The sequence below is a fragment of the Lathamus discolor genome, chromosome 17, assembly GCF_037157495.1.
Source record: "Lathamus discolor isolate bLatDis1 chromosome 17, bLatDis1.hap1, whole genome shotgun sequence".
Lineage (NCBI taxonomy): Eukaryota > Metazoa > Chordata > Aves > Psittaciformes > Psittacidae > Lathamus > Lathamus discolor.
The window spans coordinates 4,240,793-4,257,165 of NC_088900.1; the positions used below are offsets into that span (position 1 = coordinate 4,240,793).

General features: G+C 50.9%; 1 protein-coding gene across 1 annotated transcript; it reads left to right on the top strand.

The window, feature by feature from the left end:
• The first annotated feature begins 58 nt into the window (after positions 1 to 58).
• Positions 59 to 14,655, top strand: DCPS (decapping enzyme, scavenger). The gene is made up of 6 exons (XM_065697098.1): positions 59 to 303; positions 1,315 to 1,483; positions 8,228 to 8,373; positions 10,358 to 10,471; positions 13,142 to 13,252; positions 14,220 to 14,655. The coding sequence occupies exons 1-6, from the start codon at positions 148 to 150 to the stop codon at positions 14,484 to 14,486; spliced, it is 963 nt and encodes a 320-aa protein (XP_065553170.1). The 5' UTR covers positions 59 to 147; the 3' UTR covers positions 14,487 to 14,655.
• Positions 14,656 to 16,373: the final 1,718 nt, after the last annotated feature.

Below are 16,373 nucleotides of genomic sequence, written 5' to 3' on the forward strand. Positions count from 1 at the left end.
CCACCTCCCTTGTGGGTTTCAGTGTAAAGCTTAGACCCCCCCTTGAGGAAGATCTACCGCCAAGCCGCCAGGGGGCAGGCTGTACTCGCGACTCCGAGTCAACGCCTTTGTGCGAGCCGGCGCAGGCGCAGTGCGGCGGTGTGCGCCATGGCGGAGGCCCCGCCGGTGAAGAGGAAGCGGGAGGAGGAGGAGGATGGCGATGGCACCGGTGATGCCAGCGCCGCGTTCCCGCTGGCGGAGCTGCGCCTGCGGCGTGTGCTGCGGGAGTCGGCGCGGGACAAGGCCGTGTTCCTGCACGGGGAGGTACCGCGGGGCGCCGGGGTTGGGGGGGTAGGACCGGGTACACGCACCGCCGTTTACCGCGCTCAGCGCTGGCCCCGCCTCCCTCGGCTGACGTCAAGACAGGCCACGCCCCCCAGGCCTTCCCCCATGGCGAGGTCACGCCCTCATGGCGAGGCCACGCCCCCATGTTGAGGCCACGCCCACCACGGCGAGGCCACGCCCCCCGCCGGACCGCATGGTGCGCCGGGTTCAGGGTGCCTGGAGCCGCTGTTCCCTCCCGTTATTCCCTCGTTATCCTCGCCGTTGTCCCTATTTACTCGCTTTTCTAGCCCCGCACTGCTCAAAGCCGGGCAAAGGGAAGGGGCAGGATGCGGCCGCTTCCCGCTCTGGAAGGCTTAATTCAATACGTTTGTATTGGTACCGGTGTGGCTTCTGGCCCCGAGAGCAGGTTTGTCGTGCTTGGTAGTGAAGTGGCATCGATCTGCAAGCACTATGCTAGCTCTGGGATATAGATAGGATACGCATATTAATCCCTATAAAAGGTAAAGGTAAAAGGGTACCATAGAAGAGAAATTAATGGATCCCAGACTGGTTTTGTTTAGGGACCTTAAAGCTCATCCAGTTCCAACAGGGACACATGCTGCAGTGTTACAGTCCCACAGCCCCTTGCTGCCTGCCTGTGTCCTCATCCTGACCCTCTGACAGCCCCATGTTGACCTGAAAGTATCTGAGATGAAATCAGTGATGTGGGTCAGTGGGAATGTGGCTGCGGGTGCTGGGAGCATCCGGGGAGGTGCAGGTGGGCTGAGACACTGTCTGCATCCTGTGCTCCCCAACAGAAACCTCCCTCGTGGGTAGCAGATTCCTGCTGTGCCTCAAGCCACATGTGCCTTTAGTTTTGGGTGGTTGGCTGGTCCTGAAGGGGGTTTGTGGACAAGAACTGAGGGACTGCAATGTGTCTGCTGTGGAGCCTCAGATCCTGGGCTCAGACTGGATCCATGTCACCAACAGCTATACTGGTTCTTATTCCAGGTGACTGGCCCCTCTGGAGAGGGTACAGATGCTTTAGTCATCCTGGAAAAGACTCCTTTCCAGGAGGAGAAGCTGTTGGACCTGCTAAAGAAGCACACGAAGCTGGAGCTGCGGATGCACAATGACATTTACAAGACATACCACCTCTACCCTCCTCCAGAGCTGAGCGGTGAGCATGGCGGTCCCAGGAGGGTGACATGGCTGTGATGCTGCTCCATGTGTTCCTACCTGCGCTGGTTGTGGTTTGGCAGCAGCAGAGCTGGGGGAGCAGTAGATCATTGCTGCTTTGAAGGCAACAACTTAATCTTGAGGTTTTGAGTGCTACCTCACTTCACCTCCTTTTCCTCATGCTCACCAAGCTATAGAGTTGCTGGACGCTAAACAGATATCATTTGATTACTTGCTTGTGCCTTGATTTAAAGGTCAAGGGCTTGTGGGTCTGGAAGCTTTCGTTGTGTGTCTGTCTTCAGTGATGCTGGTTAAGCTGGTATAAGGCACTGTCTCTCCCCATCATGTTTACCTTGATAACACTCTGCAGAGCACATCTTGGCAGGTTGGGCACTTCAGTTTAATGCTGGGATGTGCTTAAATTCCAAAGGTGCAGCAATTAATTACACATGAATGCTTCCATAAGCACAGTGACAGCCAAACAGGCTTAACAGAGTCAAAATTCATCAGAGCAATAGCTTAAATTAGAAGTTGTTGCAGTCCTGAATTGAATTCTTTGGAAGTTTGATGTGCCTTCCCAAATACACCTGTATTTTAATGCTATTTCCATGGTGTAGGAGGAATCACTGTCTGTCTTTGGGAGCTTGTGAGTTGTGCTAAGCTCCTCTTGCCCTGTGAAGGACTTGAAATCAGAGGTTTTGGTGTTACAACGACAACGTTCCAATGGCAGCAGGAGATGTTAAAGCTGTGCACAGCCTCCTTCCTGCTTGGGCGTCTGCTGCAGCAACTTGCAGTGATTTCCACGAGGTGGCATTGCAAGACTAAAGTCCCGTGGGCCTCTCCCCAGCTGCAGCCCTGGCAGCTGGGCTGGCATCTGACTTCTTGTAGTGCTTCGAGCAGTGCTCTTTAATTCCAGTATTCCCTTGATTCAGTCTTACTTTATTTAAGGTTTATGCCAGTGTGAAACCCCTCACCAGGGTGAAAAGGCTGTTAAATGTCGCCTCTGTCAGTGCCATTCCTGGTCCTGCTTTATCCGAGAGGCCGGAGCAAATCCAGGTGAATCCGAGTCTTTCCACAACTCATTTCTGGGTCTTTGTTAAACTGAAATCTCATTCAGGTTATTTGGTGTGTCCTCTGTGCTGTGGCTGCCCTGTGTTTGTGTCGTGTGTAGCTGGACCAAACCTGCTGTGCTTCTGGATGAGTCCCTGTGCCATTCCTTCTGTTTGAATAGGGAAAAAGCCTCTGGCTTCCTTCTGCTAAAGCGTATCTCTTTAATTACTCTTCCATTGCCTTTGAAAGGTAGGGTTTTGCAGATATGATACCCAGTGGTTCATCTTTCCTCCTCGCCCCTCTCCTTGTGCTTGCTCTGGGTGTTGAGCATTCCCAAGCAGGGGATCAGGATGGGCCTGTGGGTGCTGCTGCTGCTCTCCAGGCTCCCCAGCTCTGTGCTATAATCAGGGAAGCTTCTTCCTTAAAGCAGTTCGGTGCTCAATAGCTGTTTTTGCGGGCACGTTGCTTAAGCTGCTGGCAGGCAGCTGTGCTGGCACCGGAGGAAACGGCTCTGTGTGTCAGGAGGGGAAGGAAATCGCCCTTTTGAGTTGAGTCACGGCCCAAGAAGGGAGTTGACGTGAGGAATGCAGCTCATAAACCTAAAACGGAGGAAAAGTTTCCTGTAAGGCTGCAGGCAGCGTCAAGGCTTGTGAGGAATCCCGGGATGTGATCGTGCTGAGATGCAGTGAACCCTTGCATGGAGTCTCTCGCAGCCTTTTGGTCCCAGGGTTGGAGAGATGAAGGGTTTTCTCTCCTGTGACTTAGCACGATGCAGTAAAGGCCAAGTGGTTCATGGCATTAAGCAGTTCCTCTGAAAAGCCCCGGGTTGTGGTGTCACACAGTTCCCCCTGGGGATTTCACAGCACCCCAGATGAGTGGACCCCTCTTCTGCTCAGTCTCTTGCTGTCTAGAGGTAAGATAAACCACACGAGGAAATCACTGCCTCAAGTGACTCATGACACTGGGTGTGAGGAGTCGCCTCCAGGCCCTCTGCTTTTAAGATGTGTGTTTCTCAATGCCTCCTTTGTGGTCCCAAGTCCTTGGGCAGCTCTTTGAGCTGCAGTTTCTTGATAGCTGAAGGTTTTCTTCACCCTCTCCCATTGAAGTGCTGCTGTTCCCTCTGCAGTCAAGCTAACACAGGCCCTGTGTGATGAAAGCTTGTTTTGTCTTGGTGGTCCATTGCGAGTCTGGGCCAGTTGCTTTGTTTGCGTGGTGAAAGCAAAGGAAGGGAGGCCAAAAGCAGCACATTACCTCAGCAAGCACCTCCTCTCTGTCCCGGGAAGAGGAATTTCTGCTGCTGCTGCTTAAAGATGAGGCTTTTAGGGCTGGGAGCACACGGGTGTGGAGATGCTGGCCAGAGAAGGGACCTCAGCTGTGTCTCTGGTTTAAGTGGCCACTGGGAGAGATGTGTCAAGGCTAAAATGGGGGAATAAAAGACATCTGTAAAGCAGGTTGGTAATGGTCAGAGCTCATCTGAATGGCAGCAAGCTACCTGAATAAAGACAGGGAAATGTGAGTGTGTTTGCAAGGAGGAGCAGTGTCAGAGCTAATCCTAACTGCTCTGCTACTGGCAAAGGCAGGCGTGTGTAGCTTACTTTAAGGCCAGTTGCTGGATGTTGCCTAGGTGCAAGAGGCAGCTGATTCCTAGAAGTGTGAGAGATGGTGAAGGAAACCCAGCTCTGGGACTCTCCCTTGCAGTGAGAGCAAAGGCTGCTTTCACAGAAGGGAAAGATGCTGTTGCCAAAGGCTTGGTTGCAAAAGTCAGATGGTTCAATCCACGTGTTCCCCAGTAACATCCAGCTCCTGGTGGTGCTCACACCCATTCAGCAAGAAAATCTTGCCTCCTCTTACCTGGCTGCTGAGGGATCGTGTGTTTTACATCCCCAAAGCTGTGCCAGCATAATTTAAGGGCTCTTATCAATCCTTGAAGGAGCCTTTACTCACCGGGCACAGCTCATCGCTGTGTTGCAGGCTGGAGCTGATTAAAACCATCTCAAAACAAGCACAGCAGGAGATGCTCCGTCTCTCTGACACGGGGCTGGGAGAAATGGGAGAGTGTGGAAGGAAAGTATTCAGTCATGCAGGAAGTGATACGTATCCCTGCTTTCCCTGGTCTGGTTTCAGGCAGCGTGGAGCTGGAGAGACTTGCAGGAGCTACCGAAGGGAGGCTGATTGTGTCCCAGTGTTTCCATGCTCCTCCTGCCTGTGGGGCTTACCCAGCAAAGAGAGCTCCTTATGGAAGTGTAGATGCTGCAGCAGTGGGAGGTGTGGGGTGGTTTGGTAGGGGGTATGGCCATGCTTTGCTCTGGGGTTTGGGGCTTGGTAACCTGCAGCTACAGCCCCTTACCCCCCCGCCCAAGTCCCCTTTGGGAGGGAACCAGGGGCCAACCAGCCTTTGCCAGATCCCAGCAAGCTTGGCTTGCCCTGGCATGCACTGCCCTCTTGCAAGCTTTATCCTTTTCCTTATGTGCTGTTATCTCTTTCAATAAAGCAAGCCCCAGATGGCAGAGGCGGTTAAAATGAGGTGTTTCCCTGTGCTGTGGTGATCACGAAACTGAACAAAAATACAGAAGGAGAGGGTGTGGATCGTTGTGTTTCTTTAAGGCTGCATGGAAGGAGATAGGAGATAGTTGATGCTGGGAAGATGGTGCAAAGCAGGAAAGAGGCTTGCAGAGGAGAAGTGCAGTGCAGCTTTCTCTGCTGTTTCCTGGCCTCCGCACCTTCCTGCACCCCATGGTTGAGTTGATAAGGCAGGCAGATGATGAGCCAAAGCTCAGCTTCCTACTAGCAAAGGGAGGCAAAAGGCACCCCTGCCTGGAAATAGAAACAGGTTGTTCCTGCCCTGTGTGTTCAAATCTATTAAAAACAGAACTAGAGCCCTCCATTTCAGTGTTGCTGAGTGGGATGGGAGAGGTGAGCGCAGTGCACTCTCCAGGTCACCCTGGGCTCTCCTTGCTGTTTGAATCAGTTTGAAACTCAACGGGCCAAGCTGGAAGGGGATTTTGGCAGAGCCTGGGGAGAGTGTGGCATGGAAGAGGAGAAGGTGCTTTCCTATGTGGGTGAGCTCTCTCTGCCTTCTCCTCTGCGACATGTGTTTGTCCCGCTCCGTAGGGAGCGCAAACACGTTTCATCCTCTCCTCCTGGCAACAAGTGCCCTCAGCCCCTTTTCCCATAAATCCCCCGGTGTTTTGATTTTGTTTCTTGGTTGTTTTTACGCTGAGTTTCCTTTTCTCCTGGGCAGGGAAACAAGAGTGTGGTGCATCCCCTCCAACACCCTTCACAGGGCGACCTGCCCCATGGGTTGTTCTCTACCATCACAGCGCCTCTGCCTCCTGCTCCTTCAATTAAAGGTTATTTCAATTAAACCTCCTTTATTATAACCCCCAGTTAATTGAGGGTCACTCCTGACTTCCAGAGTAAACCACAGGCGTTCCGTGGCAGCCCATGGGAACACGTGGCTGATGTGACTCAGACCCAACAAGCGTAAAACCCCACATCATGTGTCCTAAAGCAGTTCTTTACCCTCATTTCCAGGCCAAGGTAGGTTTCAGCTGCCCCACAGCCTACGTGATGCTTCAATGCCTGTTGAGCCTGCCAGGAGCACGGCGGCTTTTAAACTGGAGCATGAACACGGCCGGTTGCCAGCAATGGAAAGATTTCGTGGCGAGCCTGGTCTCGCCGTGGCTGTTTCCTGCCAGCCTTAGACAGGACTTTCCATCTTGTGCATGGGCTCTGAACTGCTCAGAGCCTGACTATCGTTATCAAACAGCTCCTTGGGCTGTGGTGATTCATGTTAATGAGCATTGCTGGGGCGTTCCAGGGTTGATGAGACCTCTAGAAGGGAAAGAATCATTACTGAACCGCAGCCTCTCCCCCCCTCTCCTTCTGCAAACATCTGCTGCTCGACTGCAGCTGCACGTTAAGGGTTCTTCTGGTCTTGCACTAGGCTTTAAAGTAGCCAAAGTGGCTCTTCCCACCACCCAAACTGGGGAGGTGATGGGGAAGCTGTGAAGGGTCCTCTGCAACCCCATCCTGGCCAGCGCATGGGTTGCATTATCACCACCATGGTGGGGGTTTCTGCTGCAGTCCCTGCTCTTATTTTGGGCTATAAAATGAAGTTGTGGCTGGGCATTATCTTTTGCCTTTTTCTTCCTGTTGCTTTGCTGGTCTTGAGTGAGGAGCAGAGGAGCTACAGCCTTGTGTCTTTTTTTTCCTCTTGCTATTACATCATCCCACTAGAAGTGGTAATGGAGTCCTGGAAAACAACCTTGTTTGAACATGTGTACGGTGGGAAACGGACCAGGCTGCCCTTGTGGTTTGCATTTTCATATTTCATGTTACCAGCATTTTCCTGTGGATTTCATTAAGCTGGGTTTGGCCTGAAATGAAAAGGCAGAGTCACCCAGCTTGTGCAGAGCCAGCCTTGAAAAGAGACAGCAGAAAACTAAAGACCCAAACCCTGGCTTTAGGAACAAATAGATCATGGAATAGTTTGGATTGGGAAGGACCTTAAAGCTTGTCCAGTTCCAACCCCCTGCCACGGGCAGGGACACCTTCCACTAGAGCAGGTTTCTCTAAACCCTGTCCAACCTGGCCTTGAACACTGCCAGGGATGGGGCAGCCACAGCTTCGCTGGGCTTCTTCAGGCTGAACAAGCCCAGTCTCAGCCTGTCTAATATTAATACTATATTTATATTCAGTGTCTGGCTGTGTCTTTAAGTATATAATGCATGAAGCATGAATGTCTGGTACCGCGGTGAGCGTGTAACGTGTGGGGTTTGTGCCCATTCGGGGCACAAGCTGCAGCATTGGCAATGCCCTGGCCCCTTGCTTTGGTCAGATCTGCTGTGGGTTTGTCCGGGCTCGTGGGGCTTTTCTCCTTCCAAGAGTTTCACCACTGTGGATAAGATTTACTGCTGCAGAGGCTGATGAGGTGTGTGCTTGTGTCCTGTTTAATGCCACACAAATTACATAGCGGTTTTAATCTTCAGGTAAACAGAAACTGTTTTCCTACAGTCACCAGCTGAATCCTCACTGTCGGGTGGTGCAGAGGAATCACCCGCTCTTCCCTCAGCTCATCCCGAGCTCTTTTAACCCATCAACCCACATTGTTTGCTCTGGATCCATCCCCATGCCCTTGACCTCTTTGCCTCCTGCGCTCAGGGCTCAAGGCCAAGCATTGTGATGCCTAAGAGCTCTGGGAAGGAGCCACTGCATGGGCTGGCCCTGCTGCTTGCAGCTCACACCATGGCTGCTCCTGTGGCTGGAGAAAGTTGCTGGGTGTTTGCGAGGAGCTTTAGATTTAAGTATGAGGAAGATACATCTCTGCCCTGGGGTGGTGTTTCTGTCCTGGTTGTTGAAGGCATGCATGGGAGCCCCAGCTCTGCCCTGATGTTGCTGATACAGCTGAAAGAGTGAGTGTGGGAAAAGCCCTTTCAGACAGCAGACTCCTCCACTGAACTAGAAAGACAGGCCCTGGCTGTGTTGTCGGCTTCTCCCTCCTCAACAAAAGCAGTGGCAACCTGGGAGGTTAAAGCGCTTGTTTGCTTTCCATGTCTGTTCTCCTCCACCATAAGATAAGAGTGGTATCTCCTTTAGTGGGGCATTTATTGGGAAGGAAAACGGATTTATTGGGGACTGCAGGAAGTAGTGTGGGCTTTGTGCACTGAGTTATCACAAACGTGTTTCTTTCTAGAGATAAAGACCACAGTGGTGTACCCTGCCACGGAGAAACACCTTCAGAAGTACCTGCGCCAGGAGGTGCACCTCATCCGTGAAACCTGGGAGGATTACAAGAACATAACGCTACCCTACATCCAGTCCCAGAGCTTCAGCATCCAGGTACGGATACCACTGATTCCCTGCTGCAGAGTGGGTGTCTTTGGTCTCCTTGACTAAACCAGCCCAGCTCTCTCAGCCTGTCTCCGGAGCAGAGCTGCTCCAGCCCTTGGAGCATCCCTGTGGCCTCCTCTGGCCTCACTCCAGCAGCTCCATGTCCCTCTTGTGTGGTTGCCCCAGAGTGCAGCAGAAGGGGAGAACCCCCTCCCCTGACAATCTGGCTTTTCCCAAGGTTTCTGGAGACTTTCTGTGCTGAGACATTCCTCCTCCTTTCCAAGGGTGGCTCCCTGGGCGTTGGTGTCGTTCTGGGAGTCTCTTGGGTGTTGTGGAAATGGAAAGGCACAGATTGTTCTTGGATTACTGCATCAGAACTCACTCCTTGGGCTTTGCCTACAGCTCCTTTGCCATTCAGTCCCTACTCCATGTGGTAAAGCTCTGCTTTTAGTGTCCTTCTCACCCCAGGCAGCAGCAATGGATTGTTTTTCCTGGTTTACGTCCGTTTTGATCACTCCTCTCCTCTTCTTTAGAGACCAAAGGAACACAAGTCTGTAGGGACCAATGCATGCCAGCCTGTGCAGAAGGGGGAATAAACCAAATCCTTGGTCTGCCGAGGCTATCCATTAAAAATAAAGCCCCCCAAAGACAACCAGCTGTTGATAATGCCATTTCTTGTCTTTGTCTAACTGGGTTTGACGAGTAGAAAGAGGAAATATGAAGGGTAACTGAAATATCAGGGGACTACAGAGGCCTCTCTGTGTTCTGCTGGAGGATGCAAAGCCCGGATGCTTTCAGTATAATAGTCTTATTGTGGTGCCAGTCTTTGGACGTGTGTTGTCCTCACTGGGCTTATGCTGGAAACAGCAAGAGCAGGCAGCTGATGACCTGCGCATCACATGAGGCAGCACTTGGGTTTAAAATCCAGCTCATCTGATCAGTGAGCTTATTCAGGGCACTTATAGCTTGGATACGTGACAAGAACAGGCATAACACCAAACCAAGGGGCAAACTTCCATTTCCTGCCCTGCTTTCCTTCCAGGGTCACAGAACACCATGATCTTCTGCCATGCTCTCCAAAATCACTTGGAGAATCTAATCTTCTCTATGATGTTGTTGCTAGGAGAAAAGACCAGGAATTTAAGCAAAATACCCAGATCAAGGGAGGAGAGGTTGGTTTCTCCCTAAGGGATATATTCAGGTCAGTTCCCAATGATCCTAAGTTTTGATCTGATTAATTAAAGTCTTGACAGAGCTCCCCAGAAGTGTTCTTTTGAGTGTCTAGTGTGGATAGTAACCACTGACCGAGCTCAGTGAGTGTGTGTGAGACTGGCTGCACCTTCCCAGCCCAACCAAAGCATTTCATACTTAAATTTGGTGGGGAAAATGATGCTTTAAAACCTTGTTTGACCATAGACTTGAAGTGCATTTTGGAGGTGTAAAGAACCATAGAATGGTTTGGGTTGGAAGGGACCTCAAAGCTCATCTAGTTCCTACCCCTCGCCATGGGTATTTAGTGCTTGCAGCAGCTCCATCTCTGGAGCAGCCAGGTCTGGTTGGAGTATTGCTAGACCCCATTGGGGAGGATTATCCCCACATCCTCCTAGGGGCAAATGCAGCTATTTCTACACTGGGCTAACCCCTCTGTGTTCAGTGCCTCATCTCCTGCTGTGGCCAGTTCTTAATGCTTGAGAGAAAGCAAAACTGCCCGAATAAATCAGTGCAGTGCCACACAGCAGGGTCGGGGGGGGGGGGAATCTTTTCACTGAAGTGCTCATAACAGCCTGGAGTTTGTTGTTGGAGTGTTATGGATAATTAACTACAAATGTTACCAGCCGTGAGATGATTTGGTCATCTTAAAATCAAGTTGTTGTTTGGTTTGGGTTTTATGTTCTAGTTGCAGGGAATGTGCGCTAATCCATGAGCTTGGGCTAATTGTGCTTGAGGTGGTTGTTTTCTCTGCTGGTTTCTAAATCACATATTTCTCTTTCAGTGGGTGTATAATATCCTGGAGAAGAAAGCTGAGGCCGATCGAATCATCCATGAAAACCCAGATCCTTGCGATGGCTTTGTTCTAGTTCCAGATTTTAAGTGGAATCAAAACCAGGTTGGTTTGCTCCTCTTAGCTTTGGAGGGATGCTGCTTGCCTGAAGGCAATCCAGAGGAAATGTCCACTTTCATGCTGCTAATAGCACGCAAATGAAAGTTTTAGTAGGGGAATGTGTCCTTCCTCTTCCTGCTGTCATTAAGTGATGGTATTGCCAGGGCCTTTTATCACATGCTAATTGTGGCCACTGCAACACTCAGGCTGTTCCCACTGCTGCTGGTGGTGATTTATTTATTAGGATCCCTTTCTCTTTCCTGTATTAGCCCAAATGGTGCTGTGATGTGTTTGAACCTAAAGCCAGCTGCGTGTTTGCTCTTTCTGAACTTGGTTGAGGCTTTGTTTCTTTTTGCAAGCCTCAACTTTAGGGACAAAGGGGGCTGATGTTGTCCTTTGGTTGCTGTGATTAACTCTCCTCCATGCAATGTTAAACAGATGGTTTATAGCTTAGGAGCAGCTGCTTAACCCCTCCTGGGAGTGGCTGTTCACTAAAACAGAGAGGGTTTTAACCAGGCTGTAACTCATGTGCAACACAACTCTGTTTCTGTGCTGGTGCTGGGTGAGCACAGGTGAGCGGGTCACTGCAGAGCAATCTCCGGTCACATCAGCTTGTGACAAGTCCCTTGTCAAGCAGTGATGGGGTAACCAAACCCGAATTTCTGCTTGTTCACTGGGAAGCACAACCTTCTTCCTGCAGAGACTGATACCTGGGGAGTTTGAACTGTGCCTTGTTCAGTGCCTTTTACTTTCAGGGTGGTAATGTGCTTCAAGCAAAGCCTCAGTGTAAATCATCACTCGCAGCAGCCAAGCTTCAGAACTCGCCTCAGGATTACAGATGGATGGGCTAAAAGTTGTGCTTTAGGGACCTGTTGTATCCACATCTTGCAGGTGGCATGGTCAGGGAGTGCTTAAATGGTGGGATTTGTCCTTGGGAGAGCCTCTTGTTATATGCTGGACAGGATCTTCTTGGTTTCTTCCCACTGCTGGGCTGCTGTCTGCAGCAAGAGACCCCTGGGGCTAGCCAAGCCCTTTGCCTGTCTCGTTCCCAGGCAGGCGAGCCAGCATCCCAGCAAGGGCTGTTGACTTCTGCCTTTGAGCCAAGGAATTTCTTCTTGGCTGTGGGTGATGCTGAGCCAGAGCTTATCCTGGCAGCCCTGGGGCTACCACAGGCACAGGTTCCTTCTGCCTCCTCCCATCAAACAGGCAAGGCTACTAAATTAAATTAGAGAAGCAAGGCATTGCTCGCAGCAGGACTCCCTGAAATCCCTTCCACAGCATTACATTAGCCCACGGAATGGTGTGAATTTACCTGGAATTGTATCAGGCTGATGGACAGGAGGAAGATCTCTCCTTTCCATTGTGCTTGCTGCCATCCTTAACCTTCTGGGCGCTGCATCGTCTCCTTCTACCCAACCTTGGTAGCGGTTTTGAGTTGATTTCTTTTGGTTTTGGTTTGGTGTTTTTTCATGGTTTAAAGTCTTTTTGTGTGGTTTTGTTCTTTCTTCCCACTCCTTTTGAGCCTCTCTCAAACCCGCAGGAGCCCCGAGGCGTTGCCTGAAACGATGCCCGGCATGACATCAGTCAGAGCCTTTTTAGCAACAGCCTTATTTGTTTCAAACAGCAACATGCAGATGTTGTTCTAAAGGAGAAGAGCTGTTTGCTTTTCCTCCCTCCAGCCAGCCCTGCTCCAAAGGAGACAAGCTGATACGAGCTGTGCACAAGCTGCTTTGGGAGTCAAACGGAACTATGAGCATCGCTATGCTGGCTGGGTGCAAACAACAGCTTCGTGTTCGAGAGCCCGGAGTCAGAGTCCTCAGAGCATCTTTTGGCATGAAGAGCTCTTTCCAAAGAGCCAGATGGTCTCAGATATCTAAACCCTTTTATTTGCAGTGTTCATATTGAAAAGCTGAAGGAGATAGGGATTTATTTTGATTTACTTTTAAAGTGTAATGATCCACATCTCTATGTCTTGTTAAACATTGAAGTGCTTTGGGAGATGCCAGAGGTCTGCCTGAGAGCTGCTCAATGGGTATTTTACTGCACTGGTGTTGTCCAGTGACCGATTAGGTCTTGAAAATAGTTATTTATAGGATTGGTGTGACTGGAAGTGGAGCTGTTTGCACGGTGGAAATATGGGAAGGTTTTCACTTGGAAACATGTACAGTTGCCATTCTGGCTGCTGTGATTCACTGTAAATCCTCATCTCAGTGTGGAGGTGAACCATCTGAGTGTGGAGATGAACCACTGAGCTAAAAGGGCCATGCTCAGGGTGCTGGCAGATCCCATGGAGCAGGGTGGGTGCCAGCCTCAATCTGCACCAGGACAATGTATTTGAGGTGTTCAGGGGTGTGTTGTGAACATGCAAGGGCTGTGTAGAAAAGAGCTGATCAATTGATCTGCCTTTAAAGCTGAGGAGATACTTGTGGTCCTACTGTGTATGGGTTGGGGTGAAGCCGTTGTCTCCTAGTTAGTGCTGGACAAACCTCATTTTGCCCAGACATGATGCTTAGAAATGCAGTGGGTGAATGCATCTTATGCTGGGTTCAACCCAGCTTGGTTGTGGGCTAAACACGCTGGAGGTAGCCCCTTATCACACAAGCTGGGGTTGGTGTGTTGTGTCCAAAGTGCTACTGCCTCCATCTGCTCTGTAGTCACCTCCATCTCTCTCTGCAGCTGGATGACCTCTACCTGATAGCCCTTGTTCACCGCAGGGAGGTCAAGTCTCTTCGGGACCTGACTGCTGAGCACCTCCCGCTGCTGAGGAACATCTTGCAAGAAGGGAAGGTAAGAGCATGGCTGGTCCAATGCTGCTCTCCTGGCCGGGGGGAGCCCAGCCTGCTTGTCTTGGGGTCACTGGTGACCAACCTACCCACCCACAGCACCTGCATGGGGACCACCAATGGGAGGTGACAGTAGGTAATGAACCGAGGCTGTGAGCACCTTTCCCTGGGGCATTGGAAAACCATGTGGCATTCAAAGTGTTCTAGGCGTGCTCAACACATCTCTGTTAGCAGAGAGCTGCGGGATTCCAGTCCTGTCTTATCCACACTGGTAAAAGGGCAGTGGTGGAATCACTGGAAGTGTTCAAACAACATGTAGATGAGACCCTTAGTAACATGGTTTAGTGGTGGAATTGGCAGTGCTGGGGGACCGGTTGGACTTGGTGATCTTAAAGGTCTTTTCCAGCCTGGTTGATTCTGTGATTCCTCCTAAGCCCTTGACTGTTTTCACTGGCAGATGAGTGTTTTCCAGCCTTGTGCTGGGGCATGCTTGGTGCAGATGGATGCATGATAGCTTCTCTTTCCTTCACTGCCTTAGAAACTCAGGAAGTAATTGTGCTGGGGAAAGTGGAGATTAATGAAGAGATTAGCCAGGGGATTGCAGTGCACCCAGCCAGCGTGCCAGAGCTCACCAGCACTGCTCAGAGCTTTAATTACACCGGCTGGTAACAGATCGCTGTAACTCACCGGGTGAGCTGGAGTGATAAGGGTAGAATGGAAAGTGATACAAGCACCAGCGGAGGAAAGTGGGGCAGCTGAAGGCATTCCTCCAGCCCTGTGGAAGCCAAAACACAGGATGGGGAGTGCTCTGTCCCTCCCCTCTCCCTTGTTGTGAGGATAGAGACGCAGAAACCACTTCTTTCTCTCCACTATCCAGGGGTGCTCCTTCCAAGCCTGTCCACACACTGCTTGCCCCCATGCTTTCACTGTGTGTTCCAGTCCTGACCTATGGTGGTTTCCTTTCTCCTTAGGAGGCTATAATGAAGCGTTTTGGCGTGCCTGGCTCCCAGCTGCGCATCTACCTGCACTACCATCCCTCCTACTACCATCTACACGTGCATTTCACTGCCCTGGGCTACGATGCTCCGGGCATCTCCGTGGAGAGAGCCCATCTCCTGACAGATGTGATTGACAACCTGGTGCTGGACTCCACGTACTACCAGAAACGGGCTTTGACCTTCGCCCTTCAGGCAGACAAAGCGCTGTTCAAGAGATTCCAGGAGGCAGGAAGGGTGTGAGCAGGCAGAGGAGCTTTTGTATCTTTCTGGTTTTAATAAATGCCCGTTTTAGGTTTGTTTTTAAAAGAGGTTTTTTTGTTAACTAATTTTGTACCAATTGGGGCTGATGGCCCAGTGTATAGAAACCATGTCTTCTACTCAAGTCAATTAAAACATTGATTGAGTAACTCCTTTTGGTGTGCTGGTCTATACTGGGGTTGTAGCAGTGGGCTGGGATGCAGCAAGCAGAGGATCTGTGCACATCCATATTCTCCACCCAAAAGACAACCTTTGACACCAAACAGGGCTGGAGGGGTCCAAGAAGGTTGGACGTGGCTTGGAGTAACCTGCTGTAGTGGAAGGTGTCCCTGCCTGTGGCAGGGTGTTGGAACTGGGTGGGCTTTAAGGTCGTTTCCAACCCATTCTGTGGTTCTAAGACCTGGTAAGAGCTGCCTGTTGTGATAGGAAAAACCTGATTTCAGGATGCAGAGAGGTCTGGTCTGCTGCCCCCAGCCTTTGGTTCCCTGCATCTTGTCCTTTGGACACCAACCTCTGAAAACTTGATGAGTTCTTGCTGCCAAAAAGGGCTCTGGTTTCAGCCAGGAACCAGGGATGTCATTGCAGGAATCATCTTGCTGGCTGCCCACTTCTTTACTCATTTCACCAGCCTGCGCTCTGCAAAGGTGAATTTTTCACAGATGGGGGGGGGGGTGAAAACCAGCAGAGAATTGCTGTTTGCAGATGTGATTTGTTGTTTGCAGAGCACTGCCCTGTGATGGAGCAGCCCAGAGCTGGCTGCATTGCAAGCAGCAGCATCAGAGATGCCTGGGGCTTTGTTTGCCTCATCCGATTAATAGATATTCAGGTCAGGCAGTTCCCTGGTACCTTTTAGCAGCAGGGAGAGGCAGAGCATCTGGATGCAGCCACCTTTTCTTACTATTGCTTCTCTGCAGAAATGCAGTATATGTTGAGAAAGCCAAGGCAATCTGCTGGGGAACCTTTCCCTCTTGTTTCAACTCTACCCATCTCCTAGCAGTTGGTTTGAGATCTGCTGTAGAAGTGAATCTGGAGATGATCAGTGTGGTTGGCCGTGCCCTGGCTCTCTGCATCCCTAGGATTTAAGTTGCTAAGGGAAATGGATGATTATTTATTATATACCAGAGTGTTTTCTGTGCTAAGAGGGAGCTTGGTCTCCCTAGGTGAAGCAAAATGAGTTTTACAGGATAGGCAGCAGATGGGACCATCCTGTCAACCAAGAAGCTTCCCCATTCTCCAGCTATTAAACCAAACGGCAAACCTGCCTTGAGAGTAGATGCTTTAAAGGCTGTGGCAGACAACCAAGCAGCACATCTGCAGCCAGAAGGAATCCTTTCTCTTGGCAGACAAGAAAGGATGCTTCTTGGCCAGTGACCCACCTCCTCTGGAGCACAGGGCTTCCATGGAGACCAGGACCCCAGGAGAAGAGGTCAGGGGGATGCATATTGATGGACCTGTGGCTGGGGCCTTCAAAGCACTTATTGAGGTCCTGGGGCTGGGTTTGCAGAGCCAGACCTGCGCTTCCAGGCCATGGGTTAAGGAAGAGTGAGGCCGAGGTGGTCGCAGGACAAAGGTGGCTTGTGCTGGTCATGAATTGCCCCATTCTTATCCCTCTGGAGCAGATGCTGTGAGCCTGGCTGAGGGCAACCCCTTCTCCTTTGTGAGCAGACCGTGACTGCCTGGCTCCTGCTTTGTCCTTGTCACCCTTTTGGGAGGGTTTTTGCTGCGGTGATGGTGTGAGTCCAACCCAGGATGGCAAAACCTCTGGAGAGAACAGCTCTGTTCCTCACTGCGTCTTCTAAACCCTTGTATCCATGTAATTTCCGAACAGCTTTGGGCTGGGCGGTGGCAGAGCTCCTTACAAATCACTGC